General features: G+C 36.1%; 1 protein-coding gene across 8 annotated transcripts in view; it reads left to right on the top strand.

Moving 5' to 3' along the window:
* The first annotated feature begins 7,840 nt into the window (after nt 1-7,840).
* The window catches only part of myh14 (myosin, heavy chain 14, non-muscle), a 30,817-nt gene continuing 26,481 nt past the window's right edge, over nt 7,841-12,176 (top strand). For all 8 annotated transcript variants that reach the window (XM_059567442.1, XM_059567439.1, XM_059567438.1 and 5 more), the window contains exons 1-2: nt 7,841-8,005; nt 11,637-11,843. In XM_059567442.1, the coding sequence (XP_059423425.1) occupies nt 7,847-8,005; nt 11,637-11,843 (366 nt within the window). In that variant the 5' untranslated portion in view covers nt 7,841-7,846. The remainder of the gene's footprint in view (nt 8,006-11,636; nt 11,844-12,176) is intronic.

Here is a 12,176-nt window from a genome sequence, read left to right as displayed (position 1 = left end):
GTATATTTATATTTTGGATTGTTGACTTTAATTTTTTTTTCTCTCAGTGTTTCATAACTGTGTAGTAGTAACTATGGAAAATTTAGTAAGGTAAATGGCTTATTACAGTTTGTAGTACAGTATTGTTATGTAATGACTGGGGCATTATTATTATTTTTTCTGGCTTCCATTCATTCTTAAACGACCACACAAACATTCTGACCTAAAGCATGTTGCTGGACAGGTTTCTTCTTGTGTGTTTTTGTAATTAGTTTGCCGGCGGTGTGCCTTTGAAAGTGAAGCCTGCTTGTTTTGAGGTTTTAGGGAATAATGGAGAAATGTAGGTTGTATTATGCTGATGTTACAGGCACATATGGAACCTGTAGACATTTTCCATGCTTGTCTTTTGAGAAAAATCTATTTGAGTCTATATATGAATATGGTAAAATGTGTTACATAGAGCTGAGACACTTGCCAAGTTTTCATCCAAGTATTTTTTGTTAAAAAAGATTTAATGATCATTTAAATGAGGGAAAAAAGCAAACATCGAATCAATTTCTCTTTGCAAATGACAAATTATTATCATTATTTTGTATTTATTTATTTTACTTATGCAACTGTTTCATCATCAGTAAAAGGCCAACTGGAAGGAAACAGGCAGGAGACAGCATTTTAATGCAGTTTTTTTACATGCATTTTAACAATAAACAGCACAAAATGTGGAAGAAAACTTGGCTATTGGTAGCTGCATGCATAATCATATTACACAAAATATGTATTAAACTAATATGCAAAGGTTAAGAGTTGTAGAACGTTTTTGAATGCAGTGTTATTGAACAGAGTCTCTTATGGTCAGCAAGGCTGCATTTATTTGATATAAAATACAGTAAAAACAGTAATATATTATTACATTATAAAATAACTGTTTTCTATTTGAATATATTTAAAAATGCTATTTATTGTTCTCATATAGCAAGCAATTTTGTTTCAAGAAAGCATTCTAATATGCTAATTTGGTGTAGCTTATCTTATTATTACAATGGAAAACAGTCATGCTTCTCAATATTTTTATATTATATATTTCCCCTCAGGTTTCTTTGATTGATAATACAGATAAAAAGAACAACATTTAATTTAAACACAAATATTTTGTAACACTGTAAATGTATTTACTGTTTACTGTCAATTTAATACATCCTTGCTGAACAAACTATTAATTACTGGCCCCAAACTTCTGAACAGTAATGTACATTGCCTATGCTTAAATATATGATTGCACAGCATTGCTATAACAGACATTTTTATGGATATTTGGCTAAATTAAGTCATACAAATCAATATTCATAGTATAATAATGAGCAACAATAAATTGTCTCTGTCTCTCAAGTTGTGTCTCTGTACTCTTGTAGTTTTAGGTGTGGACTAAAAAATACATACACTTGACTGAACCCTATCACAGATTAAACTTAGGGCTATGTACAGTTGTTATCTTAGGACAATCTTAGACATCTAGCCCTCTATTTGAATAGAAAATCTATCCACTTATTTGCTATTGTCATCTGTTTAAATTTTTCTGTTTCTCTGCATGTAAGCTTGCTTGGACATCATTAGTCTTCATGACCCCAAAATGATTTTAATAGGCCCGTGTGAGTACTGTTGTGTGTGTGCGCTTGTCTGTCAGTCCGGTTACCCTAGTTTGACATCTAACTGGACCTATCACTTGCATTTTGACCTCATTTTTGTTTTATACATTTATAAATACTAAAGGAAAACCATCACCCTGACGAATTATCAGATGCTTTTATCAGTCCATGATTCAGTAATGCCTGAGTTCACCATGGCATCCAGAGGTTCATGTTCTATTTGTATTTATTTTCTTAATGCAGTTATTGCAATGTATTGGTCAATCAGTGTCCAGGCCTCTGTGCTGTTCCATTCACATTTCTACTTTGTAAGACAAAATGTGCTTCATGGACATGTGTAGAATAAAAAAAAAATTATAATTAAAAAAAAACATGCTTTCTTGACTTGTCTCCTACATTTCTATTCATATTCCAAATTTGTTGTGCTTAAAAAAAGTATTCATTTTTATAAGAAAGGACTTCTGAATAGTAGCCTTATAATAAGTGAGTGAGTGACGTGACATTCAGCCAAGTATGGTGACCCATACTCAGAATTTGTGCTCTGCATTTAACCCATCCGAAATGCACACACACAGAGCAGTGAACACACACACACACACTGTGAGCACACACCCGGAGCAGTGGGCAGCCATTTATGCTGCGGCGCCCGGGGAGCAGTTGGGGGTTTGATGCCTTGCTCAAGGGCACCTAAGTCGTGGTATTGAAGGTGGAGAGAGAACTGTACATGCACTCCCCCCACCCACAATTCCTGCCGGCCCGGGACTCAAACTCACAACCTTTCGATTGGGAGTCCGACTCTCTAACCATTAGGCCACGACTTCCCTAAATACAATAATTGGGGTAATGTCAGTATTCGGCCTACATACTTATAGTAACAACATGTTAATTATTAAATTAAATGAAAATAATAATATTATATATAATAATAATATATGCTAAATGGTCATTGTATTTATCAGTGCATTTATGCTCAATTTAAACAGCTGTAATCATCTAGAATGTTTCTGACTTGTGTAATTACTATATTAATTAAAAATAATAAAATAATCATCATCATTATTTGTCAATTTGTCACATGTTATGTATAACTATTAGGTCAATACATAATATGCTAAATTGTCATTTAATTTTCTGTATGGTGTATTTATGCTCAATTTAAACAGCTGTAGTCACCTCAGATTTGGTTCCATGACCATTTCTGACTTCTGACTTTACGGTAATTGTTAGGCGCGGACATCCAGACCTTGATCTTCAGATTCCTCGGCATTAATGCGGAATCTGGGGCGTCCAGCATCAGACAGACACACTGCGCTGCTGTCAACAAAGAGCGCGCAGCTCTCTACACCACCGCGCGACAGTCCTGCAGCGGCACCTGCTGCTCTTCTGCCATTGGCCTGCTGCCACGTCAATCTAGACAAGCGTCACCCATTCCACGCCATTCATTGGTCGTTTAGCCCTGTCAATCTAACCATCGCGCGTCTAATTGGCTGTCGAGCGAGAAGCCGCCAGTGCAAAGGCGTGGCCGCTCTGTCCTATTCACGAGGCGGGTTCAAAGGGATAGTGAGGGCTTTAATTAGCTTCTATTTTCTGGAGGGCGGGATTAAGCTTCTAAATCCTAAACGCCATTGGTCAATAGCGAGGAAGCGTCGGCGTTTCGGTGAAGTTCTCCGTTTGCCATCACTTCGCTTCGTTCCCTGTCTGTTTTATTCTCAGTGTGAATGAGTTTGCGGCTTCACGGGAGCGCTGTAATGCGAAAAGCCGCATTTGCGCTATTAGTTCTCTCACACTGAAAAGAAAAACAAAACAAAACACGAGAGCACGTTTCTTTCCTCTTCACATCTGTAGTCATATCCTGAGAGTGGATTAACACATTTCAGGTAAGACACGCGTTGGCTTGTGTTAGGTCCGTATCTCCTTATTCTGTGCCGTGCGCGTGATCATGTTTCAGTGGGTTATAGGGCCTCGAAATAAAGCCGAAAAGGACTCCGGGGAAGGACAGTTCCCCCGAGAATGTGTATAAAGATCTGGAAAGACCCCGGCGTTAAAATGCATGATAAAAAACAGCCACATCGCGGGCGCGTTAACTCGAATTTGCGGTATCAAAACGTTTTATTAATTATGTATTAAGTCTATTCAAATAGCACGCTCTTTGAGAATCAAGTGAATAGATATATAGTAAATAATTCAAACGCATACAGAGACAATAATGTTTCCTCTTCATATGCAGATACAGTCAGTCAGTAATCACCGTTAAAGGGTGTTTCCCTGAGCCATCTTAAGAAAGTATGAACCGTTCTTGCCGTTCTTCCATGCTGCATTAACCATCAGAGGTGCTCTATTTATGTCACATACAGCCTAATGCCCGAGGTGTGGTTTCTCCTCTTTGTGGGCTATTGTAGGTCTTCTATAATGAGAACAGATCAGCTTTGCTAGACCTACACAGAACAGACACGGACCCAGCCTGGCTACCGGCGCAGTGTCTCAAAACCTAGTGCACACACTACCTAGACAGCATTTCGAGGCAGCTAGGCGCGTTCTGGCTGAGTCAGACTGGAACGCGCCTATAATACTCCAAAAATGATTTATATACATTCTTATAAAACTAGTCTGAAATCAAAGACCAGCATTAAAATACTCTAATTTGTGTATATGAGTGAATGATCTGTCACAGCCAAATTTATATATGAACTGCATATACCACTCACTGCTCTAAAATCCATAGTGACTTCATTGTCTGTACAACAGAGCAGTCTTAATTAACTTATATTTTCCTAAAATCACTGTCACTTTATCCTTATTTCTTTCATAATATCTCATGCTAAACAAAGAATCATTCCAATAAAATACAATTCACATTCAAATTTTTGAGAGAAAGAGAGTGAAACGGACAGAACAAAAGAGGTACACCCTCAATCTTCTCATATTTGTCATCTCTTGTGAGCAAGACATTTAAGTGATGTCATCAGATGGTGTGGATGGGTAAGGTGTGCAACCTGGGTCCATACTTTCCTGTGTTGCATGCACCACACAAATATTTAGGGGCAAATATCATTATTTGATAGTCAAACATTGAAGAATGTTATGGCACTGCATCTTATGTTTTGCAGTGAGATTTATCACAGGTCGTTTGGAAGTTCATCAAAGTGTCTGAATTGTAAAATTGCGTTAATCGTTATGTTTTGGATGCTGCCAACACACTTATAGGAAAACACACCCAAGTGATTGACATGCATAGACTAAACCAGCCAGCGTTTACGATCACTCTGAGTTACATGGAAAAGAGCTGTGAAGCCCTCTGGGGAATTTTGTGGACTGGGACAAAGAGCAGATGACAAGAAAAAAAACAAGAATTCAGCTAGTACATACACATTCCCTTTGTGTTGCACAATCTTAGTCAGAAAACTTGGAAGAGTTTTACATTGGTGAAGTTCCTGCTTTCGTAACGAAATTTCTTGAAACAGCATCGGGTGAGGTCACTACCGCGTCCAGTCAAACGGGCTGTATTGCCCACAGGCTCACAGCCTCCTTCAGTGCCTGGATGTCACAACAGAGGGCTTTGTTATGTAGCCTGATTGATGTGAATATGGATTTATACTGCATATAACAATACTCTTTTAATCAGGGAGCCTGTTTATCTGAGCGATACTGAAGTTCAGAATGGTTTATGATGATCCTTTCTTCTCTAGGGCACTCAAATGAAGTGGAAAGGTGGAAGAGATGCCCCAATAGACCTTAGACTATAATTATTTTTTGACAGGATAGAAGATGTACTGGATTTATAAAACATAACTTTTGTTCAGCTGACAAAATGTATATTCACCCTCATGTTGTTCCAAACCTATATACGCCTTTTTTTTATTCTGTATGAACACAAAAGGACACACTTTGCAGAAAATATCCATGATGCTCATTTCCAAACAATAAAAGAATGAATGGGGATGTGAAAACAATGTATTTGGAGCATTTATGATTTTAGTGCTGTATTGCAAACTTTACTTTACATATAGTACATACATTAGTCTAACTATTAAATAAATATATTTAAAATCATGACCAATTTTCTTGATGTTTATGTATATTTTAAATGCATATTCCTTGCAATGCAAGACAGTCTGCTTTACTATTACACAGCTATATAGCTATTACATAACGTATTTTAAGATTATTTTTATTGCTTTACTGAACTAATTATTATTGCCCCAGTGTTGTTTATATATGTATTTAAAGTCATTTCAAAGGCTATTGGGTAACACGTTATTGTACAGTGTCCTTGACACCCATGTTATGTATTTACTATAGTAATAACAGTAAATTATACATAATTACAAAAACCAAACACTAATCCTAGCCCTATAGTATGTTAATCACTATTACTCAGTACTTAATTGTATAATTACACGGTAACAACAACACCTTAAATGAAGTGTAGCTGGTTATTACTTGCTAACAATACTTGATTGATTGCCAAAATAATCTGGAGATTACTGGATTATCAAAATAAACAATCGGTAACAATACATTTTTGGAGCTCAACATCTAGCATCCCTATTCACTTTTTAATAAAGAGCAGCAAGGAAATGCTGTGAAACCTCTCTTTTTGTGTTGCATGGAGCAAAGTGGGTTTTGAAACATGAGTCTGAGTGAATGGGTGAAATAGATCTTTTATATTCTTAGTGTTCAGATGACTTTAAGATGTAGTCCACCCCCCCCCCCCCCCCACTATAATCCACTAGGTTATAAAATGCAATGATGTCGAATGCGCTGTTTGATAGTATACAACATGGAAAGGAATATGTGTTCTGAATGGCCTGTTTTTTCCTGTAAGGTTAGACCTCATTTCCACTCTTTGCTTTCTGGCCTGGTTGTCACTTCACCGATCCATCAAATTCAGAACATGCACATCGTCCCTCTATCCACCTCAGACACACATGCATTCAGGCACATACACACACTGAGAGGAACAGCACTGCATCAAACCCACGGAAAAAGACCAAGTGTGTCATTTCTGTCTGTGCTACAATACTTGCTTCCTCTCCCAGTTTAACATGCTATTTCTAGGGTGATTTCCAGCATAAATCTAAACACTGTGGTGGTAGAAAACATTGCTCTGATTTAACCATAGAGACCAGGTTTAGCTGGTTAGCATGGTTCTGCTAGCTGATACTGGTAGTTGTAACTAGACCATCTGGCTGCATCAAGGTGTCATCAGATTAAGAAAGTACATTTTAAAATATATATAAAACAGTTATTTTAAGTTGTAAAAATATTTAACAATTTTACTGTTTTATTGTATTTTAAATCATAGAAAGGCAGTGTTAGTGAGCATAAGAGACTTCTTTCAAAAACAGTAAAAAATCTTCCCGACCCCAAACATTTGAACTTTTGTCTTTCAACATGATGTGTTTTTCCAGCATCCATGGAGCATTAGCATTAGTCACATTTACATCTCATGTGATTGATGGCAGATATTGTGTTCGCCTGTGTCAGCCAAGCAACTGCCATTAAAATGAATAGGAATGCTAATGGAAAGCTCTCTCCATCTGTGTGCATCCCAAACAGCCTGACAAAACTTTATTGGTTCAACAAACAGATAAACTTACTTTTGGTCTGATAAGAAGTAGATGGGTGAAGTGTTCACTAAACTATATGTTAAATGTTCTCCGGTAATGCTGTGGTGCAGAATCTTAATCTAGGTAGTTATCTAATAAAGCTGGCATTTTATATTCCAAATGTTGTTGGCTCTTTGGAAATGGCTTTTGTTCCTGTTGGATCTTTGGATCAAAAGCATCTCCTCAATGCATAAATGTCAATGCAAATGCAGATATTCAACAGCAAGACCCAAAATACATGAATGTATACAGTATGTTGGTGTGCATTTTCGCAATCAGATTTGTACAGCCTTTGCACAGTCACGTGCATATTTTCTCATTTGCATACTGTTATTGAGGCTCTCAATCAGACAGTGCTTCAGTATAACCCCAATATTAAATGTCACAATACTGTAATTCTCTTTCTGTTTCTCTCTCCAGCACTCTTTGTCTGTTGGTTTGTCTCTCAGCATTCCTTTCTGTTCTTTGTGATTGATGGACTTGTTGATTGCCTCAGTGGCATCATAATGATGATGGGTATAATTCTATAAAGGGTAATGATCGGTTGTCTCTGCTGTGCTTCCTCCATAAAGAGTTACAACTCTCTCTTTCTTTCTCCTACACAGTGCTACAACCATGTCCAGGCCAGCGGGAGGCAATGTTAATGATGTCACCCGCTTCCTGTCCACGGGGGCGGGGCCTGGGTCACCAACCACAGTGTTCTCCGCCTCCAGCCAAGCTGATTGGGCGGCTAAGAGACTCGTATGGGTGCCTTCAGAGAAACATGGGTTTGAGGTAACATTGATACAAAGTGTGGTTGAGCAGTATGTATTTTTAAATTTGTTGACGATATTTCAGAGAGTATTATGGACAAAATATGGACAAAAATAACATACCAGTACAGCTGAACACACCGGTAAAACTCACTGCCTGATGTAGCCTAAATAAGGCACTTATATGCCCTAGAATTCAAGAGATTGGGGAAAATGCCCATGTATGAGATTTTGTCTCATGTTTATATCATATGATATAGTTAAAGGTGCTGTATGTAGGATTAACACCGAGTGGTTGAACTAGGTATTTAAGTCCAAATTCAAAATATTAGTGAGTTTTTTTCACCCGGCCCCTCCTCTTCAGGCTTGACGCATACGCAGGTTGCCAGATTGGTGACACATACAGGAACGAGCACACTTGACGATGAATGAAATGAAATATGCTGTGTTTTCCGGCAGCTGGCAACCCAGGGTGACAAAATACAAATTGAGTAAACTGGCAGTGGGCGGGTTTCACAAACCAAAACAAAGATCAACATTCGGGCCCGGAATGCATATTTTCAAAGAAGAATAACTGACTGTAGCATTGTTTTTCATATAAAAGAGTATGTTAATTTAGCATGTTTCTTAAATATCTGCAAACATATTATGGTATTTTTATGCTTTAGTAGAGTCAAAATCTTACATACAGTCCCTTTAAGCAATATAACATGAACAATGAGTGCAATATCACACGAGTGCTGTTTTTTTTCCCAAATAGCAAGAGTGCAAGTGTGATACTGATTTTATACAACAATTCAGTAAATACGAACTTAATATTGTTATATTTTAGACACAGTATTGTCTGTTTTTGATCAGCTTTGCCAATGCAAATATTACCTATTAAAGCCACATCAGAAGTGTTGTGCACCTCCAAGTAACGCAGTTTCTGAATGAGTCCGCGTTCTAAAAGAATCAGTGCAATTTACTTATTTCTTGAATGATTCTACCATTTAAACAAACGGCTGAATGAATGAATGAATGAATGTCTTATTCATTAAAACATTTACTGCTACCTACTGGCAGTTTTAGATTCTTACTTAAAGTCTCATTTCATTAAAAGACTTTCATATTTACTTATTCATAAAAAAAAATCTGAAAAAAACAAAAAATCATATTAATTAAAAAACTTTTTGAATTTTTTTTTCAAATATGTATTTCATGCTTTTCTCATATAACAAAATAATGGCTTTAAATTCTTTAAAATTTTAATTCCAATTTCTAATTCTAATTTATCTATCTATCTATCTATCTATCTATCTATCTATCTATCTATCTATCTATCTATCTATCTATCTATCTATCTATCTATCTATCTATCTGTCTGTCTGTCTGTCTGTCTGTCTATCTGTCTGTCTGTCTGTCTGTCTGTCTGTCTGTCTGTCTATATGTGTGTATGTAAGTTTATTTGACATAATATTTACTAAATTAGAAAGAAATAATTTGAACATGGTGAAAAGAAAATGAAAAAGAAAACAAATACTTTAAATAGAAACTTCTTGATTCTGTAATCCTGTTATAGTATAATCCTAGTATATTAAAAAATGTTACTAAAAAGAAAGCAGTCATTGTAAGCGACAGTGCACTCAGTAATCTGATTATGTCTGGGTGCACTGGGAATCACATGTAGGCAAATAAAGACCAGGTAACACATACAGAACGCAGTGAATATATGTCATGATAATAATAAGAAATATAATATTAAATTATCAGGCAGAAAGTAGCCAGTATGAAAACAAAGGAAACAGGATGTTTTTTTAACAAACTGTGACAACAGTGACTTCAAGAAGAATTCAAAGAAAATAAAGAAAATAAAAAATCACTACATAAAATTGGTCCATGTGACTTATAAGCTGCATTCAAAAGACTTTGTCACAGGAATGATTTTTGTGTCTGACATTTTTTAAGGTTGTTGATGACTGAAAATCTTCGCCTTCACCACTTTTAAATCTCATTGGTCGTGCTAGGTTTGGTTCTGTGTCTTTTGTGACCACAGATTGAATATTCTTCAAAATTCTTCAGTTCCGCTGAATAACTAAAGGCACATCATTAAGATTTAAAACTTAATAACAGTAAGCAAATGATCACAAAATGAGCCAGATCTACTAGATGGTCAGGTTCTTGAGGAGCAGATTACAACCCATGACAGGAAGCTCTAATCTGCTGCTCACCTTTTGACCTTGTTTATGTTGTTCTCCGTCTAGTTGAAAAGCTACTTCTGTGCAGCCCACCCACCAAACACGTGTTTGAGTCAGGGCTTTAGTGCTTGGATATGACACTATTAATAGCGCAATGCACTTGTTGAGCCAGTGGTTGCAAAACATCACCGCAATTCAAAACGAGGCCTGGTCATGAAGTGTCCCATGTTGAGAATGTGACTGACTGCCGGAGAGAACAGAGAGGGAGATCTCAGCACTTCCTGTTGGAGGTCACTCTATACACTCTCTCTCTATGTCTCAGTATATCTATTTCTGTTTCTCAATCTCTGACACACTCCCCCTCAGACTGTCTGTCTCCATCAAACATGAATGTATTCCCTGTTTCCTACAAAGTGACTATGCCTGTGTGAGAAAGGCAGTCTGAGTATTAAACATCATTATCAGTCTCTGAAATACTGAAACTGTGTGTGTTTATCTCACAGTGTTGTTTGAATAAACCCATTAAAGTCCCACTGTGCATTGGTAACATTTTTGGGAGCATTAAGAAAAAATAAATCAAAATAAATATGTAAGTAAATATTTTTAATTTGGTATAATTTAAAAAATATTTTTAATAATATAATAATCTCTCTAACTGATCTAAAAAAAGACTAATATGAAAACATAATAGTGTGTTTTATATAGTTTTAGTTTTATGTTTTATACTAAATATATTAAGTTTTTGTTGCAAATGTGTTTACTTGTCATGAAAATAATGTAATTCTATATAATTTATATATATATATATATATATATATATATATATATATAAATACGTGATTAGTCACATCCAAAATAAAGTTTTTTTTTTACATAATATGTGTGTGTACTGTGTATATTTATTATGTACATGTAAATATTTTCAAAATATATGCCATATGTGTGTGTCTTTATAAATGCAGAATAAATATACACAGTACACACACATACATTATTTAAATATTTTTTTTAATTTTATTTTAAATACATACTTTTATTTTATATATGTATATATGTGCAAACTTTAAAAAACATATATATTTGTTTTTTGCATCGACGTAACATTTTTCTAAACGCTAAAAAAGTATATATTAATATATTATTTACATTTAGATAACATTTGTAAATAAATATTATAGTATCACGTTGTACTTTATTTATTTTATGCGATACTGAATTTTTATTTAATTATTTAATGCATTATAGTACCAACCGAGTCATAAATGTGCTTACTTGTCATTAAAAAATGTTGCTCGTTATTTGTTGGAGTGAAATATGATCAGAGGACATTTGACAGTGATCATGACTTTAATAAAGGACAGTGACACATCAGCTGCAAATGTGTTGATAGCACGTTCCATAAAAAACGTTTTACAAAGAGCACATTTTACGTAGTCTCTCATCTTTTATTTTTCTGCCTGTGTTTCCTTTGGTCAGTCTGCAAGCATACGCGAGGAGCGAGGCGACGAGGTGGAGGTGGAGCTTACAGAGAGTGGGAAGAAGCTGAAGCTTTCGAGGGAGGAGCTCCAGCGGATGAACCCACCTCGATTCAGTAAAGTTGAAGATATGGCCGATCTCACGTGCCTCAATGAGGCCTCTGTCTTAAACAACCTACGAGAGAGATACTATTCAGGACTCATATATGTGAGTGTTTCCCTTTAGTCAGAATTGTTCCTCACGTGTGTTTAGCAAGCATTCAATCCTGACACATGCCTGCCACTGTGCCCTGCCATCAGATGAGTGTGTGTGGGCATGTGTGAGTAAGCAAGAAGGATAGTGTTACACACACACACACACACACAGATACACACGCGTGTTTGTTCATCACAGGTTCACAGTTCAAATTTCTGCTCAGGTTTCATGCTGAACGCAGCCAAGAAAGTACAAACACTCATGCACAGATGCACTCATGCACACATAAGATCAAGGGCCCTTCTTCATAACAAATCTGTCAAAAGAGTCACTTGAGCCCAGTGT

This window comes from Carassius carassius, chromosome 15, assembly GCF_963082965.1.
Source record: "Carassius carassius chromosome 15, fCarCar2.1, whole genome shotgun sequence".
In the NCBI taxonomy this organism is placed as follows: Eukaryota; Metazoa; Chordata; class Actinopteri; order Cypriniformes; family Cyprinidae; genus Carassius; species Carassius carassius.
The sequence above is the reverse complement of the archived record's forward strand: the minus strand, read 5'-3'. Positions and strand labels throughout refer to the sequence as shown.